The sequence below is a fragment of the Delphinus delphis genome, chromosome 6 (assembly GCF_949987515.2).
Source record: "Delphinus delphis chromosome 6, mDelDel1.2, whole genome shotgun sequence".
Classification (NCBI taxonomy): domain Eukaryota; kingdom Metazoa; phylum Chordata; class Mammalia; order Artiodactyla; family Delphinidae; genus Delphinus; species Delphinus delphis.
Window position 1 is genome coordinate 55,006,148 of NC_082688.1, and position 17,561 is coordinate 55,023,708.

Genomic DNA, 17,561 nt, shown 5'->3' on the forward strand with positions numbered 1-17,561 from the left:
ATCAAAAAATCTACAAACAAACAAACAAACAAAAAAATCTATAGGGCTTCCCTGGTGGCGCAGTGGTTGAGAGTCCGCCCGCCGATGCAGGGGACACGGGTTCGTGCCCCGGTCTGGGAGGATCCCACATGCCGCAGAGCGGCTGGGCCCGTGAGCTATGGCCACTGAGCCTGCGCGTCCGGAGCCTGTGCTCCGCAACGGGAGAGGCCACAACAGGGAGAGGCCTGCGTACCGGTAAAAAAAAAAAAAAAAAAAAAAAAAAAAAAAAAAAAAAAAAAAATCTACAAACAGTAAATGCCGGATAGGGTGTAGAGAAAAGGGAACCCTCTTGCACTGTTGGTGGGAATGTAAATTGATACAGCCACTATGGAGAACAGTATGGAGGTTCCTTAAAAAACTAAAAATAGAACTACCATATGACCCAGCAATCCCACTACTGGGCATATACCCTGGGAAAACCATAATTCAACAAGAGTCATGTACCACAATGTTCACTGCAGCTCTATTTACAATAGCCAGGACATGGAAGCAACCTAAGTGTCCATCGACAGATGAATGGATAAAGAAGATGTGGCACATATATACAATGGAATATTACTCAGCCATAAAAAGAAATGAAATTGAGGTATTTGTAGTGAGGTGAATGGACCTAGAGTCTGCCATACAGAGTGAAGTAAGTCAGAAAAACAAATACCTCATGCTAACACATATATATGGAATCTAAAAAAAATAAAAATAAAAATGTTCTGAAGAACCTAGAGGTAGGACAGGAATAAAGATGCAGACGTAGAGAATGGACTTGAGGACATGGGGAGGGGGAAGGGTAAGCTGAGACAAAGTGAGAGAGTGGCATGGACTTATATATACTACCAAATGTAAAATAGATAGCTAGTGGGAAGCAGCCACATAGCACAGGGAGAGCAGCTCGGTGCTTTGTGACCACCTAGAGGGGTGGGATAGGGAGGGTGGGAGGGAGACACAAGAGGGAGGGGATATGGGGATATATTTATAGGTATAGCTGATTCATTTTGTTATAAAGCAGAAACTAACACAACATTGTAAAGCAATTATACTCCAATAAAGATGTTAAAAAAAAATAGTGAGGGCTTCCCTGGTGGCGCAGTGGTTGAGAGTCCGCCTGCAGATGCAGGGGACACGGCTTCGTGCCCTGGTCCGGGAGGATCCCACGTGCTGCAGAGCGGCTGGGCCCGTGAGCCATGGCCGCTGAGCTTGCGCGTTCGGAGCCTGTGCTCCACAATGGGAGAGGTCACAACAGTGAGAGGCCCGCGTACCGCAAAAAAAAAGAAAAATAATAGCGAGCCCATGTTCAATGTCTATAAGGCCAAGAATAAAATTTAAATATTAAAAGTAATTTAAAATACAAATGGTATAACAAAAAATCAGTAAAGATAATTTCCACAACATATTAGAAAAACATTTTAATATTGACAATAATGGTGATTATAGTTAATACTGTAGTTGAAAGTTACTAAGAGAGTAGATTTTAAATGTTCTCACCACAAAAAAGAAATGGTAATTATGTAACGTGCTAGAGGTGTAAGCTAACACTACTGTAATAATCATTTTGCAAAATATCTGAGTATCAAATCAACATGCTGTTACCTTAAACTTACACAATGTTGTATGTCAATTATATCCTCAAATAAAGCTGAAAAAAATATATACAATAAAAAATATATATAAAAAAATAAAAAAATTCTCCCTTTGTAGATTTATGAAAAACATTAATACATGAGGACAGAATTTTAAATGCCAAGAAACTTAAAAGCCAAGACACCCCATAATTTTGGGTTTTCCAAACAGGAAGAAGGACTATATCTTTTCCAACCATCACCCCAATGGTAATGTAAAGCACTTAAGCTATCTCAGTCTCTAAATTCCTTACACTCAATTAATTCTCACCACGTGTCATGTCATGAATTGGAAGACTTAATATTGTTTAGATGGCAATATTCTCCAAACTGATCTACAGGTTCAATGCAATCTATCATTGCCTATCAACATCCTAGCTGGCTTCTTTGCAGAAACAGACAAGCTGATCCTAAAATTCGTATGGCAAACTAAGGGAACCCAAATACAAAAACAGGCTTGAAAAAGAAGAACTAAGTTGGAGGACTCACACTTCCTGATTTTAAAACTTTCTATAAAGCTACAATAATCAAAATAGTGTGGCACTGTAATAATGATAGATTTATGAATCAATGGAATAGAATTGAGACCCCCCCACCCACCCCCAAAAAAACACCTCACATTTACAGTCAATTGATTTTCAACAAGAGTGCCATGACCATTCAATGGGGGAAAACTACTCTTAGTAACAATGGTGCTGAGACAACTGGATATCCAGATGCAAAAGAATGAAATTGGACCCTTAGCTCATGCCATTTACAAAAATCAACTCAATATGTATTATAGACTTAAATGTAAGAGCTAAAATGATAAAACTCTTAGAAGAAAATATAGACATAAATCTTTGACTTGAATTACACAATGGTTTCTTAGTTATGACATCAAAGGCAGAAGTAACAAAAGAAAAATAGATAAAATATAATTCATCAAAATTAAAAACGTTTGTGTTTCAGAAAACACCATTAAGAAAGCAAAAAGATAGTCCAAAGAATGGGAGAAAGTATTTGTCAATCATACATCTGATATGAAAGTTATATCTATAATATATAAAGAACTTACAACTCAATAATAAAAACCCAATTAAAATATAGGGAGAGGATCCGAACAGACACTTCTCCAAATAAGATATACAAATGGCCAATAAGCACATGAAAAAATGCTCAACATCATTAGCTATCAGGGAAATGCAAATCAAACCCACGAGGTACCACTTCATATCCACAAGGATGGCTACCAATCAAAAGGATAAATAATAACAAGTGTTGGCCAGGATGTGGAGAAATCAAATCTCATATATTGCTGGAGGAATGTAAAATGATACAACTCCTTTGGTATAATCTGGAAATTCCTCAAAAAATTAAACTGAGTTACCATATGACCCAGCAAGTCCACTCCTAGGTATACACCCAACAGAAATAAAAACATGTTTACAAAAAAAACTTGTACACAAATATTTATAGCAGCATTATTCATCATAGCACCAAAGCAAAAATAATCCAGATGTCCATCATCTGATGAATGGATAAACAAAATGTGGTTTATCCATAAAATGGGACATTATTTGGACATAAAAAGAAGTGAAATCTTGACACATTCTATAGCAAGGAAGAATTTTGAAAACATTATGCTAAATGAAAGAATCCAGTTATAAATGACCACATATTATATAATTCCATATATATGAAATATCCAGAATACGCAAATCTATGGAGGCAGAAAGATTAGTCAGTAGTTTCCTAGGGCTGGAAGGGATGAGGAAGAATGGGTATAGGGTTTCTTTCCATGGTGATGAAAATGTTCTAAAATTGATTATGGTGATGGTTAAACAACTCTGTTAAGATACAAAAACCATTTAATTGTAATAAAACAAACAGAATCATACCATCCAGTAAATGCCATACATATCTAGAAAAGGGTTTGTAATTGAATCAATGACATGATTGAAATTTTACACAGGCTATCTTGAACATAAATATGGGGTAAATGTGGAAGTATCACAACTTAGAAAATAGAATTTTATATCTGTGAATTACATATACACAATAGTCTCTCTCTCTTTTGTTGGGGGTGAAGGGGGGAGTACCTACTTTCTAAAATGTCTGCTACAGCTCCAGGATCTATTGCATTTTCAAATACCTGCAGGAAAAAAAATGGGGAAAATAAATCTTCAAAGTTTTATTAATATATACTTATAGAAAATCTAGATCATATTCTTCCAAATAATTAACACATGTCAAATCTAGCCATATAATATTTTAGGATTCAACAGGAGTACCTTTAACAGGTATGTGGTTAAAAGTTCAACAAATGACTATAGAATAAATGAATGAGAAGTAACACAACACCAAGTACAAGGAAAATTTAAGTTAGCTGAATCTACCACATGTTCAAAACGTCATCTACTTGACCTAGCCCCACAGTTTGTTGCTAAAAGCACATCTGGCATCTACCTGAAAGAGTCTTGTTTGAGTACCTAGAAAAACATCCTGAATACAACAGATACTTATTACATGTTAACTGAATAAATGACTTCTCTTCCCAAGCCATTGGTCGTGCTAAAAAGGAACATAAATAAAAATTCTATGTGCAACACAAAAGAAAAGCTAAGTACTCATAGCTAGACTCCCACAGAATCCAAAAATAACAAGAGAGAGAGCCTCATAAGTTTTAGGTGTATCATGAAGCACAAGAAAAACACTGTGATACCTGTCTACCCACAGCCAAATATGTTTATTTTGTCCTTGAGATAAAAGGGCCTAGGGGACTGAGGTAAAGGCATAACATGACCCTCTCCCTGAAATCTATAACCCTGTAAGAAACACAGGTTTTCAGCAGAGTTTGTTTTCAGGCATTAAATTTCTGATTTAAACGGTGTTTAACCTTAGCATGATTAAAATCTGCTCTTGATCCAAAACCAGGTCTGCTTTAACCACAAAAGTGGAGGCTGTCCCCTGTAATCCATTTCTGTCTTACTGACTTGGATTTAACGAGCAAATGTGAGTGAGCTGGGGATTTTCCCAAAATTATTCCCAAATAATTCCCAAATAATTTTTCCCAAATAATTCCCAAATAATTTTCCCAAAATTATTAATTTTCCCAAAATTATTCCTCATTCCAAAATTATTAGCTCATCCCTTCTCTTCATCCATGTCTAAGAATTTTCTCAAGGATGATCGTGGGGAATAAATGATCAACATGAACTGCTCAAACACAATGGCTCATACACTCTTTATGAGTAATTTCTTGTTTATCTGAATGCTTTAGAACATTGAATTCTGAATTATACAGAAGATCCAAGGAGGAGAAAGTGTTTTCGCTACTCCCTGCAAGTATTTGCAGCTAGAGAATGGAAAAGATACAAGAAAGCTAGAGCCAACTGGTAGAAAGCTTGAATATGAACTCAAACAGCTCACACAAGAAGGCAACTTTTCAAAATTTAAAATAAAGCATTTATTTAATTGCACTTTATAAAATGAAAAATGGTCTGTGATATCTAGTAATCTCAAATACACAGCTTTGTGACATCTAGAGTGTGACTCTGACACTCATTCTCCTCTTCTGCAAGTCAGGGAGCTTGGACTAGGTGACCTCCAAGGTCATTTACAGATTGATTTACAGCTTCTACAATTTTACATCCTTGGGCTTCTTATAAAAAGATTTTTAAAGTCTTCTAGAAAAGCAAATTTACAATTGATAAAACTAATAAGGAAATTCTTGGGGGAAAAAAATAGACTGGATTTTCACCACCCACTTTTTAACCATGACCAACATTGAAATGGTTAGAACTAGGTTCCTTTGGATTCGGACTGTATGTTCCAAGGTAATATCCATTTATTCCTCTCTTATCCAACCAGTTTGGAAGACTATTTAAATTAACAGGCTGGCTCAGAAAGAGAAAAACAAATACCGTATGCTAATGCATATATATGGGATCTAAAAAAAAAATAAAAATGGTTCTGATGAATCTAGGGGCAGGAGAGGAATAAAGATGCAGATGTAGAGAATGGACTTGAGGACACGGGGAGGGGGAAGGGTAAGCTGGGACGAAATGAGAGAGTAGCATGGACATATGTACACTACCAAATGTAAAATAGATAGTTAGTGGGAAGCAGCCACATAGTACAGGGAGATCAGCTCGGTACTTTGTGACCACCTAGAGGGGTGGGATAGGGAGGGTGGGAGGGAGACGCAAGAGGGAGGGGATATGGGGATATATGTATACATATAGCTGATTCACTTTGTTATATAGCAGAAACTAACACAACATTGTAAAACAATTATATTCCAATAAAGATGTTAAAAAAAAAAAAAGAAAAGAAACCAAATAGCAATGGAGGTTGGATTAAAATGTATTTGGAAAGGGATCAAAGCCTTTGGAAATGATGCCATAAATGTGTATTTAATGATACACAAAGGAAGTAATGATCAATATTAAGTAATAAGGCCCATTATAACTGACTTAACAGATGAGAATTTTTTGGTGTTGTTGCCCTATTGTATGTGTGTTTCTATGTTTTAAGAATTGTGTGGCTATAGTTTGTTCTCACCCCACTCCTTACATAATACTTATATTTTATCACATCTATAAAGTGCATTAATTGAGGTAAAAATAAAGCAAGGGAAACATAAAAAAAAAAGGGTACTGATGAACCTAGTGGCAGGACAGGAATAAAGACACAGACATAGAGAATGGACTTAAGGACACGGTGGGGGCTGGGGAAAGGGAAGCTGGGATGAAGTGAGAGAGTGGCATGGACATATATACACTACCAAATGTAAAATAGATAGCTAGTGGGAAGCACCTGCAAAGCACAGGGAGATCAAGTGCTTTGTGACCACCTAGAGGGGTGGGATAGGGACGGTGGGTGGGAGGCTCAGGAGGGAGGGGGTATGGGGATATATGTATACATATAGCTGATTCACTTTGTTATACAGCAGAAACTAACACAACATTGTAAAACAATTATATTCCAATAAAGATGTTAAAAAAAAAAAAAGAAAAGAAACCAAAGGCAGCAATGGAGGTTGGATTAAAATGTATGTTGGAAAGGGATCAAAGCCTTTGGAAATGATGCCATAAATGTGTATTTAATGATACACAAAGGAAGTAATGATCAATATTAAGTAATAAGACACATTATAACTGAATTAACAGATGAGAATTTTTTGGTGTTGTTGCCCTATTGTATGTGTGTTTCTATGCTTTAAGAATTGTGTGGCTATAGTTTGTTCTCTCCCCACTCCTTACATAATACTTATATGTTATCACATCTATAAAGTGCATTAATTGAGGTAAAAATAAAACAAGGGAAACATAAAAAAAAAAGGTACTGATGAACCTAGTGGCAGGACAGGAATAAAGACACAGACATAGAGAATGGACTTAAGGACACGGTGGGGGCTGGGGAAGGGGAAGCTGGGACGAAGTGAGAGTGGCATGGACATATATACACTACCAAATGTAAAATAGATAGCTAGTGGGAAGCACCTGCAAAGCACAGGGAGATCAAGTGCTTTGTGACCACCTAGAGGGGTGGGATAGGGAGGGTGGGAGGGAGGCTCAGGAGGGAGGGCGTCTGGGGATATATGTATACATATAGCTGATTCACTTTGTTATACAGTAGAAACTAACACAACGCTATAAAGCAATTATACTCCAATAAAGATGTAAAAAATTAATTAATGGGCTGTGATTTATAAAAATATTACACACAGCCCTAGCCCTTTCAGAAATCAATCCTCATCTCCTCTGCTACTCTGTTTGAAATAGACAGGTCATTTTCAGGGCACCACCATCCAGACCTTTAAAAGTGACAGGCCCTACCCTGAAGCCTTCCAATTCTCATCCTCTCCCCAATAGAACCACCTCAGTGATATTTTTTGGGACAAAAATCATAGGCTTATCAAGGTTAAAACTGATTCAATCTCTAAATTCCAAAACAAAAACTTCAAGAGATTGTCAGTGATTGGATAGTAATGAAATTAATGTTCCATTAAATATGAAAGTGGGAAGAGGGTTGGTAATGTTTTGGCTACTTATATTATGATCACATTCATTGGAATGGAATCTAGCTTTTATCACTGCAGCTAAATAAACCAGATATGACCTAAGGAAACTCAGTAAATCTAAAAAGCCTTCTTGTTTTGTTACAGGATTTCAGATACAGGATTTAACTAATTTGGTTAGTCTGGGGTATTTTTCTGAGTCTAAAAAAGTTTGTTTCTAAGGTCTGCTAGTTTATTGATAATCTCTGTCAGAATGTACACAGCTGCCTCTAACACTTCCAAGAACATTCAGAAAATGCTCTCTGTTCCAGTTAGAAAATGCCATGGGAGTTCCAAAAATAGAAAACATCTACCAGGGTACTTAGCACTAATTTGACAGAACTTGGCTCAGATCTGGGATGCAAAAGCAAGTCCTCCAACTATGATTCTGCACTGTGCTGAAGTGCCTTCATGTAATTTCTTTTTTAAAGAAAATTTACAAAATAACTTTATAAAAGCTGTGTTCTTTATAAGAACCACTAAATGATCCTCAGACAACAGAATTTGAATTTCTCTATTTAGCAATGAGAAAGTCAAGATCACCTTTTCAAACCTCATGCTCCGCTGAATCATAATAGGGAACACGGAAGGAAAGCAGTGTGTCTCCAGGTACTGATTCAGGAGGTAAACCCCAAGGAACACATCTTGCTTGCCAGGAAGGCACACCCCTGGGCAAGAAATCTTAAAAACAAAGAAAAAAATAGAGAACAGGGTTTGCGTTTTGCTTTGTAAAGGGTCTATTTCCCCTAACCTCCCACAAACAATATCAAATTTCCCCCACCACCGTAACCCTCACCTCTCTCCCATAGCACTACCCTCCCCTCTCCTCTCCTCGCTCAAACTGGAAATTCAATTTCCTCCCAAGTCTCCGCCAGGTGTCACAATCGTCCTCTCGCTGGCTCCTCTCCCCGCCCCTCCAGGATGGCAGTGCGGAAGCGGAAGAGGCTGCAGGGCCGGGAAGCTTCTTCTTAGGCTGGCCGGGTCCTGCGGTCCGGGCCGCCCGCCGCGATGCCGAGCCCCCGGAGGAACGCCGAGGGACGCCCGCTGGCCGCCTGCGCCCCGAGCAGCAGCGGCAGCCCGGCCCATGGCGGCGGCGGCGGCAGGTTCGAGTTCCAGTCCCTGCTCAGCAGCCGCGCGCCGGGCACCGACCCCACCTGCGCCCGACTCCGCGCGTCCGAGAGCCCAGTGCACCGCCGCGGCTCGTTCCCCCTGGCCGGGGCGGGCTCCTCGCCGGCGCTCCCGTCCCCGCTGCCCGAGGAGGACCGCATGGACCTGAACCCGTCCTTCCTGGGCATCGCCCTGCGCTCCCTGCTGGCCATCGACCTGTGGCTGTCTAAGAAGCTGGGGGTGTGTGCGGGGGAGAGCTCATCCTGGGGCAGCGTGCGGCCCCTTATGAAATTGCTGGAGATCTCGGGACACGGCATCCCCTGGCTGCTGGGCACCCTCTACTGCCTGTCCAGGAGCGACAGCTGGGCCGGGCGAGAGGTGCTGATGAACCTGCTCTTCTCCCTGCTGTTGGACCTGCTGCTGGTGGCCCTGATCAAGGGGCTGGTCCGCAGGCGCCGCCCGGCCCACAACCAGATGGACATGTTTTTCACCCTTTCGGTGGACAAGTACTCCTTCCCTTCGGGCCATGCCACCAGGGCCGCCCTGGTCTCACGGTTCATCCTGAACCACCTAGTGCTGGCCATTCCACTGAGGGTGCTCGTGGTACTGTGGGCCTTCATCTTGGGCCTCTCCAGGGTCATGCTGGGGCGGCACAATGTCACCGACGTGGCTTTTGGCTTTTTTCTGGGCTACATGCAGTACAGCATCGTGGACTATTGCTGGCTTTCACCGCACAATGCTCCAGTCCTCTTTGTACTGTGGAACCAACCATGACACCATCTCATTTGTTATGGCACCAGATCTGAAAGTTTCTACACGTGACGATGCTGACATAAACCAGCAGCCATCCTGCTTGCCCCCCTAAGGATTTCAGGCTTCCTTTTGGGATTTCAGGTGTCCTAAAATCTTGACGGGTTGCTAGGCTAGAGCACAGTGCTGACCATTACTGATGACAGCCATATTATAGAAAGCAACCCCCCCCAATTATATACCTATTCAACAACTTTTTATATCTCCAGAACAACTGCAAAGAAACCAAGTTGAGGTGATTATAATGCTGCTTTTTAAAAGTTGACATCAGAAAATTTTGTTTTGTGTAATCCTGTAAGTCAACATATCACCTGTAAACTGAACTTTGAAAAAACAAATCACCTTCATTCTGTAAATATACAGGCAGATGAGCCACATACTAATCCTAGTTCTTTTCCTGAGGTAGATTTTAAACAGTACTTTAAGAGTCTAAGACATAGGTTATTCTAATTTATCCTCTGAAGATCTGTTACCACAGTTGGGAAGATTTATTCTTAATCCTAATTTTCTTGGTATGCTTTCTTAGTTTTGTCTCTTATATCTTAGCGCATCAGGTAGTGAGAAGAGAGATTATAGTACATATCTTTCTCTCCTTTTCCTCTACCTCCTCAAAAGATCTTTAAAAAGATATTTATTTCCCACTAATTGTTTTTCTGCATTCAGAGAACAAACCAAGAACTTACCTGAAGAAGAAACACTTAAAGGCGGGCATATGGACAGTGCCCATAGAAAAGGAAAGATGGGACTATGGCCTCATGCTTAATTCTGTTGACAGCAAATAGCACGGCATGACAGAGGACAGAAAAGCGAAGCTGCTGAGGAGATCAAAGGAACTGAGAGTCTGGGGGTAGGCTCACTACATACTTTGTCAGTGGACCAACATGGAAGAAGATGGGCCCTGCTGCCTACCATCTCTACTGAATAAAGAATAATGCTTCTTTAATGAGGTAATAAAATGGAAAAATAACTTGATTCTTTGCAATGCAACAGCATAAGCTTTCAAATATATACCACAAGGATGACCCTGTATATTATATTTTTCATATGGAATTCCATTTCCCTGTATACAGCACACTTTAGGTAACAGTATTTAACTTGAAATTCATCAAGTGGAGCCTACTGCTATACCAGGCACAAAGTATAACTCCTAAATTTCCATTTATATTGACCCTCACAATTAAAGCAGTTTATCGATGGTGCCTCCCCGAATCACAAGACCAAAAACCTCCAAATGCAGGGTGGACTCTGCTCATTATTCTTTGATCAGGAAAGATGGAAGAGGGTGTGTGCTTTAAATGCTGCTCTGCCTGAAAATATGAACCTTTAAATTACCTATGGAACTGGTGTCTTTAGATAATCTTAACAACCAATTATTTTGACATTTATAAATAGAAAGGATTATGGCATTTGATCTGTCATATAGAGATGTACATAAGAATCCAGAGAATGGCTGTGACAGGTAGGCTCTGATTGGGTGGAAGTGTGAACTTTCTGAGCGTGAGAGGAACACTGAAAAAGGAATAGCTACTTTTCAAAATGAAGCAAAATTATTTGCATTTCCACAACATCCTGAACACAGACTACATCTTCACTTCCTGAATCAGCCAAACTATGACACTCTAAGTGGTTTCCTTTATTGTTTAGACTTAAAGAGATCCTTTATTTTAATTGCAGCAATATTCAGGCCAGATATTTGGAAGCAGTTTTTCCTCTTGCAGCATCTACAAGTCTGAATACTGGGAGATCAAAATTAGGCTCACCTCCTTTCTGGTTATTTTTCTGGAATTCCCTATCTTGGTTGCTGGGGCCTGAGTTTGCTGGCTTTTAAAGCACAGATCAATTCACCTGATTTTTTTGAAGCATCGTAAGTACTGTAGAGTAAAAAAAACTGATTCCACTGTTAATTAACTGTACACTGAAGAATACCATTTAAAAATCAAAATAAAATTAACCAGTAATGTTGAATGAAGTGAGATGAAAACTTGTTTAATTTTTGCCTTAATGAGTAGGAAGACAGATTTATCACTCAACGTCTCAAGAATTCCTTCATCTTACTGCACAATTGTGAGAGGTCACAGTTGATATAGCACAAATGATATAGTCTGGTACTATTTGCTGTCAGCAAAATCGGTCAAATCCAGGAGATTTCCATCTTTGTTTCAGAGCTGCACTTAGGATGAAATCACAGCATCTGTCACTTGTATGGAGGCTAACCAGATTTTCCACAGCCGTAAACTGTTGGTGTTCTGCTTATAAACCTGGCCAGTAGAGAAGCTCCTTATAGCTTTCAGGCAAAGCTGCCTGACAGTCTGTCACCAACTACACATGGAAGGGTTGGAAAATGGAAGCTGAAATAAGGAATAACTGACCCCAAACAGGAACAATGGAGTCACTCTGCCACAGCACCTCACATAAGCAGGATTCAGTGGATAATTATTAAACAGCTGTTGATTGATCCCTTTTGGAATTAGCAAGCCAGAGCCATCTGTAGGGGAAGTATCTTAGAAAATACTTGATTGGTTTATAGAGGTGGCAAATTATCAGGGAAGTGACCTGGCTTTCTGAAATTAAAATCTTCCCTGGTTATTTAAAGGGGCTTTTTAATCTTCACAAATCTGTATCCCGGAAAAGAAAATAAAATCCTTCTTGGACTTAATGCAAGGTTATTTTAAAAGAACAGAAAAATTCCAGATAAAGCCAAGAAACAGGCTTGGGGGCGGGACGGCGGGGGGGGCGGGGCGGGAGGGGTGGGAAGAGGTTGAATTGAACTAAAGGTTAGAAAGTAAGAAAAGACCGATGTGGAGAACCTTAGGGACACAGGTAGGATTAATGATGTGTGTGGGGCGAGGGGTGGTGAAAACGACCCAGAACCATTTTAGAACCCTGGGGAAAGAGTCTGATTTGGGCCAAAGAGGAGAGGTTCGTCGATCTCTCTTACCGCCCGGATATGCAGTTCCACCACCACCTCCAAAGGCATAGTTCCCTACGTGGGCGAAAGGACTGGAATGAAAAGATCCTTTTGCGCTGAGCCTTGGACCGATTTTTCTTAGTTTAACTCAATCCTTGGAGTAAATGTTCCCAGTAGTTTCCCCAGCTCCCCACCCCACTGAACTCCCATCAACTCTCCCACCAACCCAGGTCCCTCCCACCGGTACGGGTCTCAGACTGCGCGAGCTGGAGCCAAGGCTTCCAGAAGGCTGAAGCGTCGCGTTGCTATGGACACTCAAAACACGCAACCTTCCACCAAGGAACGCTTGCGAGGCCCCCGGTGCCGCCAGAGTGTGAGCCTCCTGTGCTCCACTTGGAACGACACTGGCTTCCAGACTGTGCACTAACGGGAGAGAATGTCCTAGTGTATATGCCCTGGTGGCCGGATCACGAGATGCTAAGAGCCCTAGCTTCCTTTCCACCAGGCTTTCCATCCACTCTCTTTAGGGCCCCAATCACTATGTTAAAATGTTTATTTTACAGTGTCAATTCTAAAAGTCGAATGTGATCATAGCTCCGTTACGATTTAAGCCCTGCCCATTTTTAGTATCTATACGACCCCCAAGCCCTGGAAATTCTGTAACAATTACAATTAAAATAGTAGTATGTCCCTAAAGGTATTCTCATGCTTATAAAAATCATGCTTATGAAATGTTACGTCCTCATGTTTGGTTCAGAAAACATGCCGACTGTCAATAAGAAATGAAACGTGTGCTAATTAAAAATACAAGGACAGGGCTTCCCTGGTGGCGCAGTGGTTGAGAGCCCGCCTGCCGATGCAGGGGATGCGGGTTCGTGCCCCAGTCCAGGAGGATCCCACATGCTGCGGAGCGGCTGGGCCCATGAGCCATGGCGCCTGAGCCTGCGCGGCAGCGGGAGAGGCCACAACAGTGAGAGGCCCACGTACCACAAAACAAAACAAAACAAAACAAGGACAATTCCTAAAGAGGTTTAAAAGTTACGTATCCTGTTTTAGTCCCAATAGAAATATTTTTCAGTCTCTTTACTGGGGTTTAGTTAACTTAAGGGAAGCAATGAATTACATTATCTCCCTATGTGTAGTTACCATAGTTGCCAAAGCCAGGGTTACACAGTAAAAACCGTCAGAGGTAGCAGGCAGGGCAAGAGTTCTTAACCAATAGAAGAAATTGCATTTTTTCCCATTCACTGTATTTAACAGACAAAAATGAAGGAATAAAGGAGGGAGTGGCCACTTCTAGCCAATCAGAAAAATCTGGGAGGGCCAATGCTGTCTCTAAACAAAACAAATTTTATTGGAATTAGTCATTTATTACTAATATTTTGCATTGGAGATTTATGCAGTTGCAGAAATGTGAGTGCAGAAAGATGTCCTGAGACAAGAATTAGGTATTAATTTTGGTAACTGGAGTGCCTTTCCCTGAAAGGGAAAAACTCAGTGTGATGAAGGAAGATGTACTATGTCCTTATCCAATCCTCGATGATCTGTCTGTCAGCATAGCAAGAGGCACACCAGTGGGTGCTTGGCTCCCTAACCAGAGCACTGACTTGTCAGCTCACAACAACTTGCTGGCACCCTTACTAATGCATTTATATACAGGGACAGGACCTGCCTTGACCCTTACAAGTACGTCATCAACCCCAATGCTAAGACATCAAGGATAGTGACAACCAAAACATAAATAAGTGGTCAGACATAATGGAAGGGAGGAATCAATCTTTATTGAGAACCTACAAAATGGTAGGGATATTGCATATGCTAATTAACTTCATCCCCACAGTAACTCTTTCAGGGAGATATTATTATTCTTATTTACAGGTGCAGAATCTGAAGCCAGACAGTCTTTTGTCCAATGCCACACATCTAAAGGGAAGGAGCCACACTTGAATACAGGTGTGCCCTACCATGTCTCTGCCATTGCAACATAGACAACCTACTGATTCCGAGACACAGTGTCCCATTCTATGCTCTTCCTAGCCTTAACTGGACTCTCCTTGCTTAACTCTCCTTGATATAACTGGAATCTCCTTGCTTGGCTCCTAGGGCACAGTCCTTTTCTGGTTTCCCTTCAACTCTCTGGCCATTCTTCCTCCTCTCCCTGGCTAAGCAGTGTTTCTAGTTCTTTCTTTTCCTCCCTCTATATCCTTTACCTAGGGTGTCATCCAATGTAGGTATGGATTAGCAAATGTATACAGATTTACATATCCCACCCAAGCCTCTCTTATACTTTCCCAGACAAGGTAGAATCTCACTACTATTTATTTACACACACACACACACACACACACATATATATCCTCTTTTTAGCAACTGTGACAATAGCAGTTTTACATTTGCTCCTGCGATTGTTGATTACTATTTGTCTCTATAAACTGTAAGCTCTGCATGGCTAAGAGTTTGTGTCCTAAATACCTAGCAGAGTAGATGCTCAATAATTATCCTGAATAGATGTTAATTTCAGAGATGGTCAAGCCAGGCTATAGGGTTTAATGTATGTACATGGGTAAGGGGAGGTCCCACCACTACAGTGCAAACTAAATATGCAAAATGAGAAAGGACCAGGCAGAAGCTACTTCTGCTAGTCGGGCATGGGTGTATTAACTGAGTTGATAGGAAATATTTACACTCTGTTAATTTCCCCCACCCCAGTCACCTGAGGCACTCAGCTGCCAGGGAGATGCAGAAGTTGCTACATATACAATGCCTCTGGCCCATCTTGCAAAGATTGAGGCTGCCACCTCCACTGGAGGTCAAGCAAAGCCATTGGACTATCACCACTTACAGACACTGGCTTTATTACCTGTGTAGGTACCTGTGTAGGTGGCAGAAAACAAATCTCATTAAACAACTCTTAGTCCCAGAGTATTTCTGCAGTGTAGGCTGATCAGCAGTGACAACAGCATTGCAGAAATGACACATCAGTCACGCATACTGCTCACATCCTGGCCACTGCCAAGAAAATGGCACATGTCCCAGATGGGGATTTTCCAAAAGAGTTAATTATAATGAGAAAAGAACAAAATATTACAGATAATTATAGCTGAGATTTTCCTTTTATCTAAAAAAATACAGGACACTAAATTGTAAACATTTATTTTCAAATAACATTGGAAGGAGTATTCATATGAGGGGAGGACAATATATTAAAAAAAAGGCATCACTAATGGCAGGGATGTGGGAAAATACATTCATACATTGTTGGTAGGAGTGTAAATACATAAAGTGTATTAATTTTCTATGGCTACTATAACAAATTACCACAAACTTAATGGCTTAAAACAAGACAAATGTATAATTTTTGATTTTGTGGATCAGAAATCCAACAGAGATCTTTAAAAGCAAAATGTGAGGGCTGCATTCCTTATCTTTTCCATTTCCTTGCTTTTCCAGTTTCTAGGGGTCTGCCTTCATTCCTTGACTCATAGCTCCCTTCCTTCATCTTCAAAGCCAGCAACACTGAACCAACTCCTTTTCATGCTACCATCTCTCTGGTTCTTTTAAGGACCTTTGTAACCATATAGAGTCCACCAGATAATCCAGGATAATTTCCCTATTTTAAGGTCAGCTGATTAGAAACCTTAATTCCATCTTCAAGTTAATTTCTCTTTGCCATGAAAGGTAACATGTCCCCAGGTTCCAGGTACTAGGGCATGGATATCTTTGGGGGTCATTATTCTGTTTATCACATGTAACTTCTCTGGAGAGCAATTTGTTAATATCTATCAAAATTTTTCATTTTACTCAGGAATTCCACTGCTAGGAATAGGTATATATGGGTATACTTTCACAAGTACAAAAAACATATGCTGCAGCAATATTTGTAGTTTAAAAAAATACTGGAAACCATCTAAATGTTCATTAAGTATGGTCAGATTAAATCAATTATGGTTAAGCCTCAAGATGGAATAGTATGCAGCATGGGAAAAGAATAAAGCAGAGCTCTAAGTCCCAGCAGTAAAAACTCTCTAAAATATAGAGCTAAGAAAAAAAAAGCATGGAACAAAAATGTGTAAACTGTGCTGCCATTTGGAAGAGACAGAGAATATGATATAGACATATATGCTTAGAATATTTCTGAAAGAAGAAACTAGAAACTGCTAATGGTGGATGCCTCTGGGGAAAGGACCTGGAGTAGAGACACAGAGAGAAAACTTACTTTTCATTGAATAGCCTTAGATACTTTTAAAATAGTTTTGCAAAGTATTTGCATTATTTGGTCTAAAAAGGAAAATGAATTAAAACAAGTAGAAAATATAAAATAATAGAAAGGATAAATCTGGGAGGATAGGAAGGACCAGGAACTGGCTTCTTCAGCATTGGGGCTCCATCCTGTATACCGCATACTGTGAGAATATCCACGCAAGTGTGTCTGATACTTTTGCTTCCAGTGCAGGGTGTCTTATGCTGTGACCCCTGGATGTGTCAGGGATCCTAAAGGCCCTGAGATGATAGGAAACCTTTCATGCATGTGCATATGTGCATTTTTCTGGGAAGAGAGCCTGTAGTTTTCATTGGAGTCTGGAAGGGGTAGAGTTAGTCAAATCAGGTTTTGGAACCACTGTCCTGCCCTCAGTTCCCTGCTATAGCAAAAAGAAGGGCCACCCATGTTACCTGACAATGAGCAGATAAGGAAAGAGGGGCTCTTCTCTCCATCACATTCATGCCCACTTATCAGAGCCAGCTGTCTCTCCAATGGCAGCTGGATTCAATAATAAGTGAGAAAGATCTTCAAAGTCCTGTTCTAGGCCATTATTTTATGTCTGGACTCAGACTCATTTGTTAGGCCCTACAATCTTTTGTGCCAGTGAATTATTCATTAGCAAATGTGAATAACACCAGCAAACTGAGTTTCCAAAGCGAGTTGTTCATTAGGATTTGGGAGAAATGCCTCGGTGCAGGGGAACCTCAAGTACCTGAAACAATCTGGATTATTTCAGCCCTAAAGCAATGGCAGATTACTGATTTTTTTTTTTTAAGTGTA

The 17,561-nt window shown here is 40.5% G+C and overlaps 2 protein-coding genes across 2 annotated transcripts in view; one reads left to right on the forward strand and one right to left on the reverse strand.

The window, feature by feature from the left end:
* SPATA6L (spermatogenesis associated 6 like) overlaps positions 1-17,561 on the reverse strand; it is a 62,744-nt gene that overhangs the window by 39,993 nt on the left and 5,190 nt on the right. The window contains exons 3-5 of the mRNA XM_060013443.1: positions 12,551-12,595; positions 8,239-8,376; positions 3,738-3,786 (exon numbers count right to left, since the gene is read on the reverse strand). Of these exons, the coding sequence (XP_059869426.1) occupies positions 3,738-3,786; positions 8,239-8,376; positions 12,551-12,589 (226 nt within the window). The 5' untranslated portion in view covers positions 12,590-12,595. The remainder of the gene's footprint in view (positions 1-3,737; positions 3,787-8,238; positions 8,377-12,550; positions 12,596-17,561) is intronic.
* PLPP6 (phospholipid phosphatase 6) lies at positions 8,659-10,982 on the forward strand. The gene has a single exon (XM_060014687.1). It carries the CDS (start codon positions 8,704-8,706, stop codon positions 9,574-9,576), a length of 873 nt encoding a protein of 290 aa, XP_059870670.1. The 5' UTR covers positions 8,659-8,703; the 3' UTR covers positions 9,577-10,982.

Excerpts from the sequence above, each read along its gene's own strand:
- PLPP6 (XM_060014687.1), top strand. The coding sequence starts at position 8,704 with ATGCCGAGCCCCCGGAGGAACGCCGAGGGACGCCCGCTGGCCGCCTGC.